Here is a 23,875-nt window from a genome sequence, read left to right as displayed (position 1 = left end):
TATAGTGATAAGTTATTAAACAATGAAGGTTTGCATTGTTAAAATATATATAATTACGTCGAAAAAGTATTAAGTTCATAATATTGCAGTCGCAGGCATCCATCGCATGAAAACAGTTAACTTATGTATTTTTGTGCAGAACATGTGTTGACGCAAGGCAGAAAACGTGATCACAAGAAAGCATTAAGTTCATAATATTGCAGTCGCAGGCGTCCATCGCATGAAAACAGTTAACTTATGTATTTTTGTGCAGAATATGTGTTGACGCAAGGCAGAAAACACGATCACAAGAAATCAACGGTCGAACGCAGCATTACCGCAAGGCTTTGCGATGATTTGCGCTTGCAATTATCTGCTCAAGAAGGATTTCCGCATAGAGTCGGCGTAACTTGGTGGGCGCATCTGGGTGAAAAGCATAATAAATCACAATGGGACAGAAAGCTGATGATGGTCGATTCCAAATTAAGTTGACAAGCCACTAAAGAACTACTGTAGCAAGTACACTCAACTTTTCGGTGACAAATATTCGGCGCATCAGACAGAGAATTAATGCCATCCCATCAGTACAATCATAAGAGAGAAGCAGTCTTTCACCCCGAAGCTCTATAAATACCGAAGGCAATCTTCAGTGAAAAAGTTCGGACAGTTAGATAATTTTCCCTTAAATAGAAGTAGCTTTTCTTTTACTCAAAGGCAGGGCAAGAGAAGGGAAGAGATACTGGAAGATCGTTCTGGTCAGCTCGAGAGAGAATCTAGAGGCGTAGAAAAGCGGAGAGATGGTCAACTCTCGGGAGAGCGAGACTATCTTTGGAACAGAGTAGAAAAGAACAGTGTAAAAAGCCTTAGGAAGCAAGAGATTGCTACCAGGCTCTTTATTCTCATTTCGTATTGTTATTTTGTATTTCAACTCTATATCTATAAAATGGAACTTGCTTATTTACATCTGTTCACTCTCTTGAAAGCACGCATGAATAGCTAAATCTATTGAATGGGTTAAGAAGTACTAAGCTAACATGACCTAGGATCTTCATCGCATGCGATTGTCTTGTCTTATGTTGCATCTAACACCCCTTTAGAGCTACTCGAGAGAGAGTCTAAAGAAAGAACCTAAGACTTGAGAGAGCTAGGTTAGAATCTAGACTCGAGAGACCAAGATTAAATCTGCATAAGCAAAAGATAGGGACTTAGAGATAATCTCTATTTGCCAACATGTATTGCATGCACCCTAGAGATAGGTTATGATATTATGCGGTCACCTTGTTTGTGTGTGTGTGTGATTTGTCATCGCATAAATAAGAATAAAGTCTTATGTGTAGGTCTTATAGACTTATCGTATATATCGCATGCGTTCTAGAACTAGAGACCGTAGCATTTGCGTTGAGAGATGATTTGCTATTGTATATGTGTTGCATGATCGCATAACATGAACGCATCCTAGAAAGTGTTAGCTGAACCCCTTCTCAATCCGTTCCCCGCATATTCATTGCATCTTCCGTATTATCAACTCTTGTCTTAACTCCGCCACATACTTTTTATTACCGCAAACAACAACCTAAAACAACTCTTGATTTATTGGTTATGACAAAGTCTTTTTAAAAATTATCACCACATACCGTTTTCCTTAGTCCCTAAGTTCGACCTTGGACTTACCAGGAAACTCAATGGGATTTATACTTGGATTCTGCTAAGAAAACTTGTTGCTCAACGTATTTCCATCACCGCAATTCATTTCATAATATCACCACATAAAATAACGCATCAGTATGCCTATTTGTAGGTTACCCCAAGGAAATGAGAGGTGGATACTTCTATGATCCAAGTGAGAATAAAGTGTTTATATCGAAAAACGTTACTTTCTTGAAAGAAGACCACATGAGGGATCATAAACTACGAAGTAAACTTGTTTTAGGTGAGATTTCTAATGAGACTGCTGAGACTTCAACAAAAGTTGTTGAATAGACTGATAGATCAACAAGGGTTGTTGATGTCAGTTCACTAGTCATCCATCTCAAGAGTCGAGATTTCCTTAATGTAGTGAGAGGGTTGTGAACCCACCTGTACACTACATAGGTTTAACAGAAGCCCAAAACATCATATCTGATGATGGTGTTGAGGATCCATTGTCTTATAAGCAAGCAATAGAAGATGTTGACAAGGATGAATGGATTAAAATCATGAATCAAGAAATGGAGTCCATGTACTTCAATTCTGTCTGGGAGCTTGTAGATAAACCCGATGGGGTAAAACTATAGGTTGTAAATGGATCTACAAGAGGAAAAGAGGTGTAGATGGAAAGGTACAAACCTTTGAAGCCAGACTTGTAGCAAAGGGTTATACCCAGGTTGAGGGAGTGGACTATGAAGAAACTTTCTCATTTGTTGTCATGTTAAAGTCTATCATGATTCTCTTGCCTATAGCCACATATTATGACTATGAGATATGACAAATGGACGTTAAGACTTCTTTTTTGAATGATAATCTTGAAGAGACCATCTACATGATTCAATCAGAAGGATTGATTGAGCAAGATCAATAGCAAAAGGTTTGCAAGCTTAATCGGTCTATTTATGGACTGAAACAAGCATCTCGATCTTGGAATATAAGATTTGATATTGCGATCAAATCTTATGGCTTTAATCAGAATGTTGATGAGCCTTGTGTTTATAAGAAAATCATCAATAGCTCAGTAGCTTTCCTCGTGCTGATGTGGATGATATCCTACTCATTGGGAATGATATAGGTTTTTTTTTACTGATGTAAAGAAATGGCTAGCTGCCTAATTCCAAATGAAAGATTTTGGAGAGGTGCAATTTGTTCTAGGGATCCAGATTATAAGGGATTGTAAGAACAAAAGGTTGGCCTTGTCTCAGGCATCATATATTGACAAGATACTTGTCAAATATTCGATGCACAATTACACGAAGGGTTTATTACCTTTCAGGCGTGGAATTGTATTGTCTAAGGAATAGTGTCCTAAGACTCCTCAAGAGGTTGAGGAAATGAGACGAATTCCCTATACATCCGCTATTGGTAGCCTTATGTGTGCAATGTTATGTACTAGACCTTACATTTGCTATGCAATAGGGATTGTCAGTCGTTATCAATCCAATTCAGGATTAGATCACTGGACAGCGGTCAAAACGATCCTCAAGTATCTTTGGAGAACGAAGGACTATATGTTCATGTATGGAGATAAGTATTTAATCCTTACAGGATTCACAAACTCTGACTTTCAGATTGATCAGGATTCTTGAAAATCTACATCAAGGTCAGTGTTTACTCTGAATGGAGAAGCTATAGTATGGCGAAGCATCAAGTAAGGATGCATCGCAGACTCCATTATGGAAGGCGAATAAGTAGCTGCTTGTGAAGTTGCTAAAGAGGTTGTTTGACTTAAGAAGTTCCTTACTTATTTGGAAGTTGTTCCAAATATGTTTTTGCCCATCACACTTTATTGTGATAACAATGGTACTATATAAAATTCTAAGGAACCTAGGAGTCACCGAAGAGGCAAGCACATAGAACGGAAATATCATTTAATTTGGGAGATTGTGCATCGAGGTAATGTGATTGTCACGAAGATTGCTTCGGAGTACAATGTTGCTGATTCGTTTACAAAGGCTCTCTCGGCTAAAGTGTTCGAGTGTCATCTAAAAAATTTGGGTCTACGGGATATGTGGCACACTGTTTAGGGCAAGTGGAAGATGTTACTGGGGTACAATGTATACCCTAGTTTATTGTATTTTTGTACTTTATTTGTATTGTACATTAGGCTCCCTAAACTTTAGGACAAGTGAGAGATTGTTGGGATTGGTGTCCTAAATCTCCTTGTAATCTCGTAGTTTGTAGACTTTGTATAAACATATTGTTGTTAAGAAAATAAGTATTATTTTATAAGCATATACTCAATCCAATAAACTAAAATCCGAGGTTATTTCATATAATTTAAACATGTAGAGACATATAAGTGGATCTTGTTTGAATAATAACCTAAATGGTCTGTAGTAGATGGATAAGATTGGGTATCTTATCCTTGTGACACTATGGATACGGCCCATTTTGTAGGTGTTACAAGAAATCTGATCCTGATCATTCATGTGGAGATATGTGAGCAAGGGTATCTTATACAAAGAGTTTGTATAAGACCGGACCATGAAATGATTCTTTGCTTTATATAACACCATTAATAATGGAGACTTACATTTCACTAGAATGACCATAGGTGACATGACCAGAATCCTGAGTGAGTTGTGAACTCCTGCTCATGAAGGTGATCCTTTGATTTGTATGGGTGAGAGTGGCCAGATTGCCAACTCAACAAGCCTACCATTTTGGGGATTCTTCTAACTGGGGAGCTGGGAATGAAGCTACACAAGACGGAATTCACTTTTTCCCCGATATAGGGGCAAGTAGATAAATTGCTCCCTTAAGGGTTGATCCGGATCTTGAACATAGTGGCCACGACCTCTCTTGGCCCGAAAGGGACTTAGTCATAGTTGGACTATGACTTATTACTCATTAGAGGAATTAGTGGTACTTAAGGAGTTAGATATAACTACAATGGAAAAACGATATTTTGGTCCAACTGTACTTACGATCAATTTGTAAAGGGTCATCGCACCGTTGATTGGTTATATTCAATGGACACAAAAATTTATCTGTAGTACGAAGAGTGCAGTTGCAGTCTTTAGTGGAGTGAGCGACAGTTAACAAATGTTGGGTAATTTAATTAAAGAGTTTAATTAATTATCCGAGTATCATTGGAGCTTCAATCTACATGTCTATAATTTATATTCGACTTTGCGATTACTTATTTAGATTATTATCCGAGTACGAACATTTCCTTCAAATACATCTTTGAAAGGAATATAAATTATGGATAAAACGTATAGGTATTATTGTACTAATTCTAATTTAATGAGGGGGATGAATTAGAATTAAATTATCATAAATCGATTAATAACTTTATCGTATTAACCGATTTTGAAGCATTGATGGTTCCCAACGTCAGATAGATATTACGTTATTTTCTCTCATCCCCATCATGGAGAATTCTTTCATTTTCCTATAAAAAGGACGAGAAACTAATGAGATTATGTATAAGAAGAAAACATGATCTGACTTGGAAGATCACTTACCCAGTATTTGAGCTTTGCAATGGATTCACGTACACTTTTACTTTTAAAGTTTAATTCTCTTGAATTCAACATGAGAATAAATAAGGGATTTAAGTTTATGAATTTATGATTTTTTTAATACTTCCATCAAAATCAACATTTCTATTATATCATAAAAAAAATCACGAAATATAAAAAGTAAGCAAGAAAAAGTTACTAATATAAATACAATATAAATAATAAATATGTTAACTTGTTTAAAAATAATCAAACTGAGCATAGCTCAATTGGTATGTTTAAAAATAATCAAATCATCCTTCTATTACCAATTGTATTAAAAAAAATACTTATCTAAAAAATATAAAATTTATTTATCAATTTAAATATGCTTTTTTTATAATGTTTTCAAAAAAGTTCATTGACATCAACATTTTCAAATTGAGATATCAACATTTCTATGACATCAACATTTTAAATGTTGCTTACAATCCTCCTTTATCACCATTCTTATGTCACTTTAACCACTCATGTCCTTCAAATTCTTTAACCACTCGTGCCTTAAAAACCTTTTGGCTTTATGAAATGAGCCTTTTTTGGTAGATCATTTATTCATGCTTTCGATTTTAGGATATTGAAATTGATAAAAAAAGATAATACGAATCCACGATCTACCTAACTTTATAATACTATAATATTATTTAGTTTGAATATTAACGCTCGTGACTTTATTTTTTTGTTTTATTGGTAAAAGAGACTTCATTATAGGAAGATAATTGTCCACATGAATGTCTTTTGTTCATTAGTCAATAAGACACTTTAAGTTTTATTCGCGTACAACACGTCTAGAATTATTGCTAGCTTGCACTTTCATGCATATTTTCTATTTAATTATTGGTTGATTTAAGTCAACTTCAACTTTGCTAGGCCCTACAAGGAAAAGAGCTGCCACTGTTTTAGGTCATGATAGTGCCTTTTTTTGAGCCAAACCCTCAATTATGCCAAAAAATAAACCCCTCCAATACGCAAAAAATTAAAATCCAACCCCTAATAGTTTGCTCAATTTTCTTAAATCCTCTACAAAATAAGAAATTATTTCAAGGAGGTTGTTACATGTAATGGTGGACTGATTTATTTTCACCATAGAATATATAAGAGAAATTATATAGTACTACCTAGTAGTTATTAGAAGACGGCAAAACATACATCCAAATGTTAATTTTTGGCCATCTCATCTAAATTTCACCTCACTAATGTTGAGTCCTTCTATTATACAAGACAATAGGAATATTATTTCTAACTAGTATGTTCACGACAAAGCATACAGTCTTGGATCACCTACTCTGATATCATCTTAACTCATCGATTGACTCAAAGGCTTGAATTAATGGGTGGAGGAAAATTTAATATTATATTCATCTAATATTCAAAACTGACGATAGTTTCGAATTGATGACTATTTAAATGCGGTGATGAAATATGATCGTCATTTATTAATATAATTAAGATGACAAATTTAACATTAACATATTTTCTAAATGCTCTAGAACGAAATTATTATCCTAATTTGAACCTCAAACTCTCTATAAATCTTGAAAAATATTTTCACAACAATTTTTAATACAATTCCAGCCCCATCCACATAAATATTTAAACTAAATAATACAATTTCACTCTAAATTTCCCCAATATTACTCCTAAGTCATAACACAATCGATACCATTCTATTCTTTAATCCGCTTAATAACCATTTCGTTTTTTATTTCTATTTTTTTAAAATAAATTTACTTCCTCCTTATTTCTTACATTGATTTGTATCAGTACAATGATTTAATTCTTAGCCAAATTCCAAAAAAAAATAATTTTTAAAAAACTACATTTTTTAATTATCAAATTTTAGATTGTTTTTTAAACCATCGGATAAAAAATTAATAATAAAGTAAGAAATTTGAAGGTAGAATAGTGTTCATAAACTTAATTTTCAAAAAAAAAATCAAATAGTTATTAAATAAGACTAAAATATCGAAAGGATTTTTTTTTTTTTTTTTTTTTGTAGGGCTATTAGGACAAATTGTATGTCTTGAAAGATTCTATTTGAAAAACGTGTGAAAAGATAAAGTTAAAAAGGAAAAAAAAAATTGTGGTCGTGAATTATGAATAGAAGAAGTGAGAGAGTGTTCCAAAAAATAATTTTAATAAAGTATGTAATTAAAAAGTGAAAAGAAATGCGTGGACCAAAGTGATTAATTAATATGAAACCCAAATGATGAAATCATTATATTCTGAACCAAAAAATCAAGTTTCACATTTTCAACCTCACATTAAAAATGTAGGTAGAACTTAATAAAGTATGAATAAAAAGAGAACACGTGACACATAATTTGTGAAAACGTAAGAATTGAAGTATACAATACTCAATTTCGTATGTTATACACTGTATTTATTACAGTGAAATTACAGTAGTGTCATAAAGTTAAACAATAATATGTTATCCATGAAATACTCGTATCAATTTATTATGTTATATAACAAGAAGTATCATAACAAGTATTTGTTTTTTTCTAATGGGTTAGGTCGAGAACAAAAATTTTGTACATGTTAATAATATTAGAGGCAAATTTACCTTTAAAATATTACATGCATAATCGACAAATATGATCTTGGATATATATTTCTACTTAACACAACCCCAAATCAAGGATATGAGAGTACATATATAAGGTTATGTAAGTGAGTATAATATATTGATTTCATGGTCTATCTAGGATATGATATTCAAGCATATGTAAACATGATGGGCATGTTTGAGCATGAAAATTATTCTTTACCATAGAAATCACTTACTACCCATCAAAAGATTAAAATGTAAATAGAAAGAAAAAACGTGGGAGAGAGTAGGAATAAAGTATATATCTGAGTAATATTTGATTAGAGTCGAGGCTGCACCATCTCCATTTATCCCTTTCAATCCAAAAAAATTACCACGTGACAACTTGTGATGGAACACTTTGATAGACGAAATAGAATAAATATAATCCGAAATCCGAAATGCACCCTAAAAGTCCATAAAAAAAAAACCTCCATCAACATTTGGGGCGGAAAACAAAGCATAAAAACCATATACACACTAGCGATTTTCCTTTCGATGACTATTCAAAAGTAGGCTCACATATTTGGTTAACTTTTCCTCAACCCAATATGACAATATCATTGCCTACTCCACTAATAAATATCTTTCTTTCTTTGCTAAGGAGCTAAAAAAGACACATGAAAAATAATAATTGATCCTTTGAAAAGTCTTTCAACTAGGTGTTGGCCCATGTGAGGACTCAAAAATCACCATCATTATTCCCCAATTTTCTCTATTCTACCCAAATGTTCTTCTAACACACATATATATAGAGAAAGAGATGAGAATGATCAATTGGCAAATCTAAGAGGGAAAAAAAAAAAAAAGAAAAGAAAGAAAAGAAAATGGATGAGAAGAAGCTTAATGTAGTGAGTTTGGTTTTAATTCATATGGTAATAGTATTATTGTCAAGGGTAGTAGTGGGCTTTCCCTTAGAAGATGAAATCAGTAGCTTGCCAAGCCAACCAAGTGATACTAATGCCAATTTCAAGCAATTTGGTGGGTATGTTACCATTGATGAGAAACAGGGGAGGGCTCTGTTTTATTACTTTGTTGAAGCACAAACCCAGCCTGCTTCTAAGCCTCTTGTCTTGTGGCTAAATGGAGGTAAATTCCTTTTTTTTTTTTTTTTTTTTTGGATTAGAAATTATTCGATCAGGCTGTCACGATATGATGGTTGTTTTTCATGGTTGGATGTATTTGAAAGGAAGTATCTCAAATTTATATATGAGATTATTATGGAACGTGTAGATTTTTGAATCCATATTCGACGGCTTAATTAAATAATTTGAATTTTCTTGTAATTGGTAGGTCCTGGGTGTTCTTCTATTGGAGCTGGAGCTTTCATAGAACATGGACCCTTTAAAATTAATGGAGAAATTCTGGTGAAGAATGACTACAGTTGGAACATAGGTCAGATATCTTACCCTTTTTAATTACTTTTGTTTTTAGGATTTTTAGTAGGGACATCGCATATTAAAAAAAGAGTACGTATTTGAGTGTAGATAAGACTAAATATATTTCTATGCATCTTTCTACTTTTATTATGAAAAATATATATATCTTATTGTAAAAAAAAAAGTTTGTCACATGACAACTTGTGATTAGACATTTGAGTGAGTTACATAAACATAGATGTAACTCAAAATACATCAAGTATTTTTTTTTTTAATTGCTATTACACAAAAATATTTCCAAGCATGAAATTGTTTGTTTTCATTTAATATGTTAATGAATTAGTACCCAATGAGAATAAGCATAGCTAAAGATTAAGATATTGTTTTTTTTTTTTTTTTTGTTAACTTAATTATAAATAATGCAACTGGTATATCTTCAATTAAGAGATTAGATATTCGAATTCTCACATTTATTTTTTTTTAAAAAAAAAAAAAAAAAAAAACTTATTCCCCTATAATCAAAGGCTCAATTCTTTACTTGCAATTTTGTCCTATCGACATTAAGCTTAGAGGTTTGATCCCCCGCCCCATATATTGTCAAATTAAAAAAGAAAGATAATAAAGATCATTTTATTGAAAAAAAAAAGTTCTTATAGGAAGAAACGATTGAATTGTTGAGTTTGAAAATAAGAAATAAAACATTTTATTAGTTAAATAGTGTTCTTGGTCTTGTTCAGAAGCAAACATGTTATACGTGGAGTCACCAGCAGGTGTTGGATTCTCGTATTCTGCTAATAAATCATTCTACTCCAAAATTAACGATGAAATTACAGGTTTTTTTCACTCTCTCTATTATATCATTTTTTAAAATTATATTATTAATTAAATAAAAGAAAATTCTGAAATTATGTGACATATAATAATGTGAAATTTGGGATTGGTGTGATTTTGGCAATTAGCACGAGACAATCTGCTATTTCTTCAGCATTGGTTCGACAAATTTCCAGAGTACAAGAACAGAGATTTTTACATTACAGGAGAGAGTTATGGAGGTATTTCATTTTTCTCTATTATTTAAGTTACTGCCTATGCTTTCATCATCTTCATTAAAGTTTGTATCCTTGTCTTAATTGATTGCCCTTTTATTATTTGTTAAGGACAACGTTCCTCTAAATATTTCTACAATAGTATGATACTGTCCATATTAGACATAAGTTCTCATAGTTTTCTTTCTTTATTTCACCAAAAAAGCTTCATACTATTGGAGCATACCATATGAATGTTTTTCTCTTATATCTAAGCTAATGTGGGGTTACCTATTGTTGAACGAGAATCGCATGTAGATTTGTCCTCGATAACCTGGAGTATTATATTATGCATCTCTACTGTGAACTACATTGGAATATTTATGCATTGAACTTATTATGCGCCCAAAGTAGTTAAGTTCTCTTATAGTTTTCGTATAGTTCGCCAAGTATAACAAACTATAAGTTTCTCATCAACGCTCAAGGGCACATAGTGACCAAACACTGTCACCATATAGTTCTTCTCGTGTAGGCTATCCTGGTAAAAGGCATGCATAACGTTAGGCATAATGATGGAAGAACTCTGGCAGAAGTCCTCCCATCCCAACTTTTCGATGATGTTGGTGATGTAGTCGAGTAGTGGTGATCGCCCAGAGAAAAACCCCATTTCCAACAACATATCATCGCCTTCCTTCTTCTTCTTCTTTGATGCTTCGTTTTTAGGAGACGACTCATCCATCTTCTCTTTGCCCTTTTCCTGGGCCTTTGAGTCTCTTGGGCGTTCAATAATTATGCGCTCATCTTTTTGCTTCTTCTTCTCCTTTGCCTTCTTTTCTTTCTCTCACTACTCTCCTTCAATTCTCTTTTCCTTCTTTCGACGCATGCTTTTCTCCTTCCTATGCACCTCTTTTTCTTCTTTTCTTTTTCTCTCTTCCTCTTCTTCCTCTTCCATCTCTCGCACAAACTCTTTGGTTTTTGTCTCAATGCGCTTTCTTCTTCTTTCTTTTTCCGCATTTCTTCTTCTACCGCCGCATTGTTACGATGGACTTCCTCATGGTGTAGCTTCCTTGTCAGATCACCAGATGTGACAATTAGGCGGGCCTTTTCCATCATCTCCGTCTTTCTCTTTTTCTCCTTTTTTCCCTCCTGTTTTTCCCATTTTATGCGCTCAGCTATCCACGCATGAGCTAGGTTCACAGAAGACCCAATTGTGGTGAACTCAGGACCGATCATTTGTCCATCTACCTTGGGCTCAGCAACCTTTTCTTCTTCCTAACCGTTGAATGAGAGGTACATGCACATCATCCTCATCTTCTGCATCCCTTGGTTGGGCCTCATATGCAGCCATTCTTTCTTGTGGGAGTTCAACTTCAACTTGCGACGTTAGATCAATAGACTTCATCGCCAACGGTTCTTCCACCCTAAGGTGGTGGACTGCTCCTCAACAATTTGACACTCGGCCTTGCACCGATTCTTTTCTTCTTTTCTCAACCTCATTTCTTGCTTTCTTTTTTTTTCTTCTCCTCCTTTTTCCTCTACTTTCTTTTCCTTCCCTTTCTTTGTCTTCTTTTTTTTCTTGCTTCTTCTTTGCAGCCAATTTTTCCACCACCGACTTGATGGGTCCATCATCAGGGTCTGCTGACACTTTCCCTTTAGGATCCTTGGCCGCAAGTGCTGACCCTTGCGATGGTATCACCACTACTTTACCCTGGTGTTCTCTTCTTTCTGGCTGATTAACTACCCCAACTTCCACCAAGCCACCATCCTTTTCGATGGTGAGACACTGTCAAACACTTTCTTTTTGTCTTTCTTCTTAAGTTCACTTTCAGATGGAAGTGTTGGCGCGTGACAAGTTCAGGATTGTGGAAGGGACATTCTCCTTACGCTATCCCTCATGGTTGTGTGATGATGTCGAAATGGTCTGAGAGGAAGTGGGTTTACGGATTATGGATTTGGGACAAGAGAGTGGTGGTAGTGTTGGCTTTGGTTGGGCTTGAGCTTGCCGACTTACAGCAAGATAAGCAGTTTCTCGAACGGAAATGGTTGTTGAAATCGGTAGAGCAGAGGCAGTTGGTTGTTGAGAAAGGCTTCCAACGCCCTCAGAGGTAGAGTTTTGGGTGTTTATGCTCTGGGAAGTCATGGGTTCCAACAAGGAAGGTAGAAAACTTAAATACTTAGAGTTTTAGGGCTTAAAGGATCTAGTTTAAATGATAAATGAATGAATGGGAATGGACGAGGGTTTTATAAGGGTTTAAGATCAGGAATCGTAAACGTTGAAGGTAATGACGTCATCTAATGACATTTCATTAAATGTGGGTCAGATGAAAGGATGTTTCGTTAGACAGCACACTTAATTGCCTCGAGATACAAATCGACAGAGACCCTACATGTTTCATGCGTCGAGTTGGATTGATTTTAATTATCGCATAATAATATGGGCACATCATTCATTTTTCTTTTTGTTTATCGCATTTAAACGATGTTTATCGCATCAGACAGGAATTCCAATTCAAACATATCCAAGTCAGAAAGTCAAGAAGTAGAAGTTCGAACAACAAGAATCAAATAAATCAAATCAAGAAGTTAACTAAGAAAGCGTTAAAAACTGAAAGAAGACATCCTTGGAAAGGTTGGAGTGAAGTCGTCGCAGGAATTCTTCTACATGAGTGATCAATCTTGCCCGTCTGGGTCAATGGTTCCCTTGCCATGGTCCACATAGCCTCCGTGACCATTGACCTTGAAAACATTGCTCCCATCTTTTTCATTCAGATTCAGATATTCAAAACTAGAGTCTGATTTCATCATAGCATAGACTTCCTTCATAACCAAGTCATTTTCTTCTTCTTCTTCCAATTCCTCTTTCAAAACTTCCCAATAATCAACTCCCACATCATTGATGCATTGACATGTTTCCAGTTCATCTGGGTACTTTAATGTGTTAAACACATTGAATTTAACTTGTTGATCACCAACTCGGATGGTCATTTCTCCTTTTTGCACGTCTATCAATATGCGCCTTATGGACAGGAATGGGTGTCCCAAGATAATAAAATCGGTAGGGAAGATAAATTTGTAAACTTGAACGAGCATGTCCTTAATCTTCCCCTCAAGGTGTGTTATTAATCTATCGGCAAGCTGCAAGGTTACTGTGATGGGCCTCCTCATCAATCCCTAACTTCTTGAAAATAGATAACAACATCAAGTTAATGCTTGCGTCCAAATCGCATAATGCATGGTTGATTTCTTTGCCTCCAATGGAACAGAGTATAGTGAAGCTTTCTGGATCCTTCATTTTCACAGGGATGTTATTCTTGAATAATGCACTGCACTCACAGGTCAGCACAATGGTTTCAAATTTGCCTAGCCTGCGTCTATTCGATAGAATATCTTTTAGGAACTTCACATAGCTCGACATTTGTTTGAGAGCTTCTATTAGGGGGATGTTAATGTAGAGCTATTTTAATACATCCAAGAATCTCTTCAACTGCCGACATCATCTTTCTTTTTCAGTCTGCTTGGAAAATGAGGTGGCACTTGTAAGACATTGCTTGCTTGGTTTTTCTCTTTGGCCGCATCAGGTGTCTGCAACAAATGTTTAGGACTTGCGGTTTGAAATTAGTGTTTATCATGAAAGTTCACATTTTTTGGAGTTTGGTTAGAGGGTTGAGAAGAAGTAGTTAGAAGATTTCTAGTCGATCCAGAGATAGTTGATTCATATTTATTGGGTCTATCTATCATGGTTGGAGCTTTAATTTCTTGTCTTGCTAGAGTATGTGGTTTTTCTAGTCTAGCTTCTCAAGTTTCAACTGTCAGGTTGGTCATTGTTCTTCCATTGCGCAGTGTCACAGCTTGGTGCTACTCCTTACCATTTCTACGTGGAGCCTCAGTGTTACTAGGCAGGGTGCCTGGTTGTCTATTCTTTACAACATTAACGATCTTCCCTACTTGAACTTCTAGGTTCCAAATTGAGGAAGCTTGAGATGGATCAATGCATCGTTCTTCTAAATGTATTCCTTTAGAAGCATCTTCAACGATGAAGATGCGTTAGAATTTGATGTCTGGTTGTGATCATAATGAGAACGGTTATGATTATGCTGGTGGCTCTAGTTGTGTTGATTGAATCCAGGTGGATGCCCTCTATTTTCTTGCTGTTGATATACATTTTTTTGTCCAGACTGTTCTTGGTTTCTTCCCCATGAGAATTTGGGTTTATTCCTCCAATCTGGATTATACGTATTGCTAAACAGGTTGTTATGGATGGAGAAAACAGTTTGAGGGTCATGCGGGCAAGTTTCAATAGAATGAGGTCTCCACATTGTACATAGCTTACTGTCGCAACCTGAATCATGGTGTTAAGTTGAGCAGTGTTCTCGTTTGGCTCCAAGGAATAAGCACATTTCTTGGCCTCATTGCGGAGAGTGTAGGGGAAAAAAGATATCCTGATTCCCTCCGGCATTACACCAGGAATAGAGAATGTATTACACACTTCTATAAAGCTTGTTAGGTGGCCGTGAGGATCTTCACCCTACATCCCTCCGAACTACCCGATCTGAAGCATAATTAGCTTAATCTCGAACCTTGCATTCTTGTCAATGTTTGGTCGCATAATACCAGGTGAAAAATCATACAAATTCGGGGCCACATAGTTCCTTATGGGAATGTTGCAGTCTGCGACCAAAAGGATAGGTGACCTTGCCCGAATACTCCATTTCCTCTAGCCTGGTTATTCTAGTTGTTGTTGTTGTTGTTGGCTATATTCCTTCTTCTACTGTTTTTTTTTTTTTTGTCGACAACGAAAAGTTCTCTCGATCTCAGGGTCAATATTGAATTCAAGTTTAGTACTTGTACTCATATACTATTTACCGCTTGGTCGCACAAGCTACAATACTCCTAGAAATCAAGATGTGCCTGCAAAACATAAATTCAAACACTCAATCAGTTGCCAAATCCCAGTAACGGTGCCAAACACTGATTGCGTTGTGTGTGTTTATGTTTGCATCTCTATTGTGAACTACACTGGAATGTCTAAACATTGAACTTATTACTTGCCCAGAGTAGTTAATCATGCACTTGTCACAAGTTTTCTTATAGTTTGTCAAGTATAAACAAACTATAAGTTTCTCGGTGTGAGCCGAGATTGAACTCAGAGATTTATACTATGAATGTTTGGAAAGTATGTGAATGCGACAAGAACCAAGATAAGGAGAGTTAAAAATCATGCGATTAAATAAATCTATGTAATGAAAGTATCTAAACAAGCAAGGAATACTTCAAGATTCGTTCCAAGAAAATTAAGATAGTCAATAGCTTTAACGTGTGTAAAATATATGGAGAAGGTAGGGTTTGGGGGAAATCAATGTCGCATCCCTAAATTTAACTTTGAAGGCTAATCCTGGCTAGCTACATCCATTCATCACACACCTCTCGGCGGTCAGCCACACTTGTCATATTTCTATGACGCGTGAGTGATGTTGCATTGAGCATAAGGTTATTTCTATCTCTAGAAACACTTCTTACTTTTCTTAGTGAGATCCACAACTACTTACCCTTTCGGGTAGTTAGTCATAGTTGCTTGACTCAATGAGTGATCATAGGCAAGCATTTAAATAGCCATACACTAAGCAAACAAGGTTAACCTTTAAAGGTTTAACTTAGTTCATAGCATTAACCTTCCCCCTTACTCCATGAAGATTAGTAACTCGTGGTAAATAAGGAAGCAAAGGTAAAGATAGAGAAAATGATGAAACTAAACATGATGATATATATGGATAGAAATAGAGTAGTTGATTAAAAAATGAATAATCTCTTAAGTCAAATGCAATACAACAATAAGCAAGAGTAAAAGAAGTAAAGGAAAGAGTAGTTGTCAGCAATTTCTTGCTTCCAATAGATGTATGTCAAGGCTGCTAGTGATGAGATAGTAGCATGGAGTGGAGAAGGCCCTCTCAGACTCTTGCTCCAATGAAGCTCCGATGATGAATCAGAGTGGAGTTTGGAGATGGAAGTTCTCAAAAAAATACTCTTTATTCTCTCTTTGCTTGTAGTACAAGTATTGAGCCTAAGGTTTCTCTCGGGAAAAATCTCGATTATTGAACATTTTCTTCATGGGTGTCAAGGCTCTATTTATAGAGCCATGCACTGACAATCGTTGGAATTCTTGCTTTGATTAATCGTCATCTTTGATGCGGTAAGTGAAGATGTCAGCACTACTATCGTGGTCAACATTTCGAAGGTTTTGACAGAAGATTCGTTGACACAAGGTCAGAGATCCTGAGGCATGCAATCAATTATTTGTTCATCAGGTAGAAGATCAGCGCATGCGAACAGATTTTGCAGTCAACTGCAAAATAAACACTTTGGCGCAAATTACTCATGATATGCAGTCAGCGGGGGAGTTTTAGTGTACTTCAATGCAAGTATAATATTAATCACAAATTCTTAGTATAATCCATGCATATCTTGGATATCTACTCCTATTCTAAGTAAAAGGCTACAACTTGTATTTCTACAAGTTATCAGTAGCTATATGTCAACATAAATATATCTCCGAATAAATTGTACATTCCTATATGCCAACTCGATGTACATAACATATTCTTGGTTAAAATATCATTTTGATCCATGTACTTGAAAGTTTGTTCAATTTTAGTCCATTTACTTTCAACAAATCTTAAATTTAGTCTCAACTGCCAGTTCATTATTGTTACTAGCATTTTTAACATAAATTTTGAAAATATATTCACATATTTTTTCTTCTTAACTAAAAATTATTATTATTTAATCAATTTTTGTAAAAAAAAATAACTTTTAGAGACTAAATTAGTTTAATAGAAAGTATATGAATGAAAATTGAATAAAGTTCAAAATATAGATACTAAAATGATATTTTATCCTTTATTCTTTCAAATAAAATATGATGCATGTGTGTATGTGTATTAATTACATTAATATTTTCTATTTATGCTAATTTTGCACCGTGTTTGACTCCTATGAGAACAGGGCACTATGTTCCACAACTGGCTCACCTCATTCTTAAGTCCAAAGCGAATATCAACCTAAAAGGAATAGCAGTGAGTAGAAAAGTTACAATATAATATAATATATACATAGTTCTTCCTAGTGAGATGTTTAATTAAAGATAAATTACAAAAAAAAATCTTTCTCAAATATTATTGTAATTACAATTATACCCTTAAACTTTCAATTGTAAAAATTAAACCCTCAAATAGTGTTAAAATTAGATCCTCAAATTTATAGTGATAGAAATTGGACCCTCAATAATAAAAATTGAGCTCTTGAAACTATACAGTTATGTAAGTTATAGGGTCTAATTTTAATATTTATATAAGTTTGAGGACTCAATTTTTACAGTTGAAAGTTTAAGGGAACATTTGTAACTACTACCATATTTTAGAGAGAATTTTTTTGGAATTTATCCGTTATTTTATTTCAATTTGATATCTATAATTTAGCGAAATTTGAATTTGAACCACTGTGGGGATGGATGATGTAGATAGGAAATCCTCTTCTAGAAATGGTGAATGACTTCAACGCAAGAGATGGATATCTGTGGTCACACGGCGTCGTATCAGACTCTGCTTATAAGCTGCTGAGTTCAATGTGCAACACTTCGCGGTTTTTTCAAGAGGCATTGCAAGGCTTTATTTCTCCAGATTGTACCTTCGTTCTTTCCGAGGTTGCCGAACAATTATCTAACTTCATAGATGATTACAATGTTATCGGTGACGTTTGTTCCCTCACCGCCAAATCACAGCCTGCTATTCTCCTTCATCCACTCTCCTCTTTCTTCTACTCCACTATCAAATCCGCTTCTCTACGACACCTTCTAAGTCACCATCAGGTGAGACTAGCTCAACTCTTTTAAATTTATGATTATTAGAGAGAAATAATGTTTTTTAAGAAGGTCATTTTTTATTTACTCCCTTTTTATATATTTGAGTGTTTCAAAATCCATTTTGAGTGATTGTCAAATACTTCAATTTTTTTACAAAATTACTTATTTTCAAAATTAAACATTTGAAAAATTAAACGAAACACATCCTTAGATTATTGCACCATAATTTAGTACCTAGTTAGAGAAAAATTAGGGTCAGTGTGGTACTGATAAGAAATCTGAAAATAAAAATTTGAAAATTATGGTCAATTAAGTTGTATTTCATGTTTTTCAAATGTGTTTAGTTGTAGATTTAGAATTTAAATTTCAATTTAAACAATTTTTCACAATGTGTTTGATAATATATCTATAAATCATAAGACTAACTATAGTTACTCACAAAATGTTAGGTATTACTAAGTAATTTAGAAACTTGTTTTAGGTTAAAAACTTGTATAATTATCATTTTATAGTATCGTATAATATATTAAATATTTTAACTTAACAAAAATAATTGAGTTTTTAATATGAAATACTATATTTGTTAATTTTTTAATCTTCTTTATTATAATTTTGGATTTTAAAATTTCAAATTCAAAATATGAGTAGACTAAAAATATAAAAATTTTGTTTCTAGTATTTACACGATTTGGATCACAGAACTCGAAAACAATTTTCGAAAACAAAATCCATATGACCTACCAAACACATATTTGATGAACTTAGTGAATCTGAAAACATAAAAAAAAAATCTTAGTTGTCAACTAAACATACCCTTAATTTCATATGAATTTTCAAAATTTTGTACAGTATATTATTACAAGTGAGCTGATAATTGACGTACATTATTTTTCTTGAGGTTGGAGGTTGGGATCTTCACATCTGGCTTGTTGTATTAAAAAAACGTTAATTTAAATATGAAAAGTACTCGTACATTAACAGAAGGATAAAAAGTAATAACTATTGGGACTAAAAAGAACTAGTTTTCAAACTTTAGAGGTTAAAATGTCAAATTAGAAAACTCATAGACTAAAATGCTATCAGCTAAAATTTCAAGGATCAAAAGTATAATTTTTTATTCTTAAAATTACTTTTTTTTAATATATATTAAGTGTTTCTTTAATCATTCAAAATCAATTTTGATGGTATGAAAAATGTGTTAAAAAGTATAAAACTAATCAATTTAATTTGAATGATTAAAAATATTTGAGGATAATTTCAAACATGACAAAAATGAACTTTAATTATTTCAAAATTACTCCAAAACATATCCTTACAAAATAAAACGACATAAACTCATCAGACAAAAAATTAAAAGTTTAAAAATTTATTAAAATCAATTAAAAATATTTAGACTAACTAAACACAATCTTATTAGAAGTTCGTGATCTATTTGAAAGTAAAGTAAACATAAGTCATGAGAGAACATATATGGGGCACGAGTTTAGCATTTAAGTCAAAAAAAGATTAAACTAACCTTAAGTTTAAATAGAGACCAGATTATTTATTTTTTTAGTAATTGTAAAGTCAAGAAAGTAGTAACTGGGGAGTTTACGAAGTCGTAAGGCTTACAATATAATGAGTTAATAATGCATAAATTTGATTTTTTTTTAAAATAATGGACTTGTTGACTTTTTGACCAAATAATGAGTGAAGTTCACAACTCCCTCCACCCAATTCAAACTCTTTGGGTGGAGTAATACTTGGATGCACCTACTTCTATGCATTTCACTCTCATCACAAATACACAAAAAGAATTAAAATATTTCAGTATAGAAAAGAATTTACTATACGATTGAATATGATTGGATAATTCGATGGAATACACAAAGATATATGTTGCTCGGGATGCACCTAAGAATTTTTCCTTTGGGCCAAACAACCCTTAAACTCGATTCGATAAATTCAAAGAGTAAACATAGATTTGACATCTTAAATAACCAAAACCTAAAACACCATTTAAAAATTGAATGTTCAAATTTACCATTTAACCTAAAGACGAGTTAAGAGACAAAAACTAAGCCTTTTCATTTCCTCTTAATTCGGTGCGATATTATATTACTTGTGTCTTTGTTATTTTGATATTAACAAATTGTTAATATAATTGGTATATTGTTGAGGGTGTGACAGGAAAAAAATGGCATTGATAGAGATATTTGTTCACAAGAAAATGTAGCAAAATATTTAAACAGAAAGGATGTGCAGAAAGCTCTCCACGCCAAACTCGTCGGAGTTAATCAATGGACTCTGTGCGTCAACAATACGTAAGTAAATGTATTAATCCTTCAATTACCTAACAAAACAAAAATTAAAGTCTCGTTTTGGTAATCATTTTCTTTTTTGTTTTTTGTTTTTTAAAATTAAGTCTTTATATCTTTCTTAAGTACAATTGTTGAATTCTTTCTAAAAAAAATAATTTTTTGAAAGCCATTTTTTAGTTTTCAGAATTTGACGATTTTTTAAATAATTGATGGAAAGTAGATAGTAAAAAAAGAAATCTAAAAGTGGAAATAGTGTTTATAGACTTAATTTTCAAAAAATAAAATAGTTATCGTACGGGACTTAAAAGATTAATTAATTAAATCACGATCTGCAGATATTGGCATTATGATATGAAGAATGTGCTTATACCAACGATTGGTGTCGTAGGCTCACTCGTCAAGTCTCAAATTCGGGTCTTGGTTTACAGGTAAACACACTCAGCTTTGTAATTTATTTCAAAAATATCTTATAACTTTTTGAAATTAATAATAATTTTAAACTTTCAAAAATATGTTATAGTTATTTTTTGGATGGAATCAAACTATTAAATATTCGACGAAATTTCTATCGATATTTCTACATTTTCGTGAGTTCGACATCGACATTAAAGCTTAATTGATATTTTCATTATATCGTAGAAAACTCCACAAAATACAAAAGATAATCATCAAAACACCACTAGTATAAATATAATATAAATAATAGACATATTAATTTGTTCAGAAATAATAAAATATTTGTTTATTAATTTAAATTTATTTTTTTGAATTTTTTTTTATAATTTTTTAAGAAATATCCATCAGAATCAATTCTCATCGAAATTTCCGTAAAATTAAAATCTCAATATTTTTGTTAAGATCAATATCTTAAACCTGAGATAAAACCTATTGATATTGATTTGTCTAAAAAAATACCACGAAACTTTAAAAAATTTGAAACTCTTAAACATAGTATTGATTTCTCCTATTATTTAGTACTTGGATGAAAAATATTGTTACCACGTTTTAAATTTTAAATGTGCTACCAATTATATATTCAAAAAACAAACTTAAAAACATTTAAAAAAATATTTTTTTATTAAATATTTTATTATATTCTGATACTTTGTCACTTCCGAATTTAGAAGTTTATACAAGATAACTTAACAAGTGCTATATTAATTAGAGAGAGAAGTTAATCCAAGACACCTTAACAAGTATAATATTAATTAGAGAGGAAATAATATTATTGAAGTTCTACCGTCATAACTATCTACTTTGACATATCGTGTTAAATTATCACTAAATACAATATTTAAAATTGATAAGTTAAAGTAAATTTAAAAAGCTTATTAATATACTGTTTACATGCAGTGGCGATCAAGATTCAGTCATCCCATTTACTGGAACTAGAACATTGGTAAATTCGTTAGCAAAGTCATTGGATCTAAATACAACTATGCCTTATAAAGTTTGGCTTGTGGATAATCAGGTCAGTTAAAGCTTATTTGATTATATTTATAAATAATTATGCATTATTTCTCTGTTTTTTTAAAAAAAATTGAGAAATAGATTTTTTTTTTTTTAATCTTTTTCAACCATTCTTTTTCCAAAGCATAAATATTTGCATTATTTACAAAATAATTAATTTCTCTAAAATTAAGAAAGGAATAAGGATGAGTATTAAATATTTGATTTTGGTATTGAATTATAATGAGTATGATTTTATTATTATATATAGGTTGGTGGATGGAGTGAAGTGTATGGCAAGTTTCTATCATTTGCAAGCATAAGAGGTGCTTCTCACTTGGCTCCAGAAACTCAACCCAAGAGATCTTTGGTGCTTTTCAAAGCATTTTTAGATGGAATTCCACTTCAACAAATTTAACCCTTTTTTTCCTTTTCTTTTCTATTTCTGGGATAATATTCATACAAAATATATCATCTTAATTAAATAAATAAAATTACATCAGGGAAGCCAACAACATAGACTTGGTTACACTTTATGGATCCAAAATTTTATGTTTGGAAGTTATAAAATTGGATACTTTTGATACATATATCATGGCATATCCAACATCTTATGTTAGGATCTATATATATATATATATATTATTTTTTTTCTTCTTAGATGTTGGGTCTAGTTTCTATTTAATTCCGATGTTTCAAAATGTTATACATTTAGTCATTAAGTTTTAAATTTGATTTTAATTTAGCCCATAAGTTTCAAAATACTACAATTTTACCATTAACATTTGAATTTTTTTTCAATTTGGTTCCAATGTCTCTAGGTTTATACTTTTAACCTCAATTTTTCATTAAATATTCACTTTCTGTCTTTTGGAGTTAATTTATGTTAATAAATTAAAAATCCTGAAAAGAATTATAATTAATTAAGTTTCACTATTTTTATCACTTTTAAAATTTTATTTCTAATTGTTTCTAAATATTAATAGAAATTGATGTTAATTATTGAAATTAAGTATTTAATGAAAATTGAGGTTAAAAATGTAAAATCTTGAAATTCATGGACCAAAATAAAACAAAATTCAAGTCTCAAGGGTAAAATTGTAACATTTTGAAACTTAGAGACTAAATTGAAATAAAACTCAAAACTTAAAGACTAAATGTATAACTTTTGAAATCTAAGAACTAAATAGAAACTAGAGCAAAAAACTAGAACAAAAAATGTATTATTTCCTTAAAAAAATTGTAACAGATTGATATATTTGGATATTATTTTAAATGATAAAATCATTTGAAATATTTTTAAATATAGTAAAATGTCACTATCTATCACTATCTATTAGTACATTTTGTGATATTGATAAATAAGTTGACTCATTTTTTCTATATTTGAAACAATACTTTAATATATGTTGAGTGGTAAATATTGGTTAATTATAATTTTCATCCTTAAATTTTTAAAACTGCGTTGAATAGGAGAATCTTTTAATAAAATACTAAACTTTCAATTTTATTTATCTAATAGGTTCTATAATTTTCAATTTCCTTCTAAAAAACTTGAAAAAAATTATTTCAAATGACGAAACTGTGAAAAATATTTACAATAATAGAAAAATATCACAGTTTATTTACGATATACCGTAATATACCTTGATAGATTACTATCTGTGTCTATCGTGATACAGATAGACATAGATAGTAGTCTATCGTGATCTATCACAGACAGTAAAATTTTATTATGTTTATAAATATGTTCATTTTCCTATATTTAAAAATCCCCAAAATCTAATAGGTTTCAGATCATTTAAATAGCAAATTAGATACTTGGAGACCTATTCAATAAAAAAACCGAGAGCCTAACCAATTAGATGGTTTAAAATTTGGAAGGTTGTGAGAAAACAATTTTTTTTGTGTTAATAATAATTTTTTAAAATAATTTTCTAGAGTTAAAAAAAATTAGAAATAGTTGCTTATAAAAAAATTTTAGAAATAGTTGTTTATAAAAAAATTTAGAAAAGAGTTAAAAAAAGCACCCATGAACATATTAATGACCTATCAATAATATCCATACTAATAATCAATTAGTGATAAACAACTAAAATAGTCTAT

General features: G+C 32.2%; 1 protein-coding gene across 1 annotated transcript; it reads left to right on the top strand.

The window, feature by feature from the left end:
• The first annotated feature begins 8,518 nt into the window (after window positions 1–8,518).
• On the top strand, window positions 8,519–22,357 carry LOC120091283 (serine carboxypeptidase-like 45). The gene is made up of 10 exons (XM_039049246.1): window positions 8,519–8,850; window positions 9,055–9,156; window positions 9,878–9,973; window positions 10,100–10,192; window positions 17,165–17,235; window positions 17,679–18,026; window positions 20,190–20,323; window positions 20,656–20,748; window positions 21,674–21,791; window positions 22,041–22,357. The coding sequence occupies exons 1-10, from the start codon at window positions 8,589–8,591 to the stop codon at window positions 22,185–22,187; spliced, it is 1,464 nt and encodes a 487-aa protein (XP_038905174.1). The 5' UTR covers window positions 8,519–8,588; the 3' UTR covers window positions 22,188–22,357.
• Window positions 22,358–23,875: the final 1,518 nt, after the last annotated feature.

Source organism: Benincasa hispida, chromosome 11 (genome assembly GCF_009727055.1).
Source record: "Benincasa hispida cultivar B227 chromosome 11, ASM972705v1, whole genome shotgun sequence".
Taxonomy (NCBI): Eukaryota; Viridiplantae; Streptophyta; class Magnoliopsida; order Cucurbitales; family Cucurbitaceae; genus Benincasa; species Benincasa hispida.
The sequence above is the reverse complement of the archived record's forward strand: the minus strand, read 5'-3'. Positions and strand labels throughout refer to the sequence as shown.

Bases quoted from the DNA above. Each gene is read 5' to 3' on its own strand.
- LOC120091283 (XM_039049246.1), top strand. From the start codon at position 8,589: ATGGATGAGAAGAAGCTTAATGTAGTGAGTTTGGTTTTAATTCATATG. The intron at 20,324-20,655 runs GTAAGTAAATGT...CACGATCTGCAG, and splicing joins ACTCTGTGCGTCAACAATAC to ATATTGGCATTATGATATGA. The intron at 21,792-22,040 runs GTCAGTTAAAGC...TATTATATATAG, and splicing joins TTTGGCTTGTGGATAATCAG to GTTGGTGGATGGAGTGAAGT.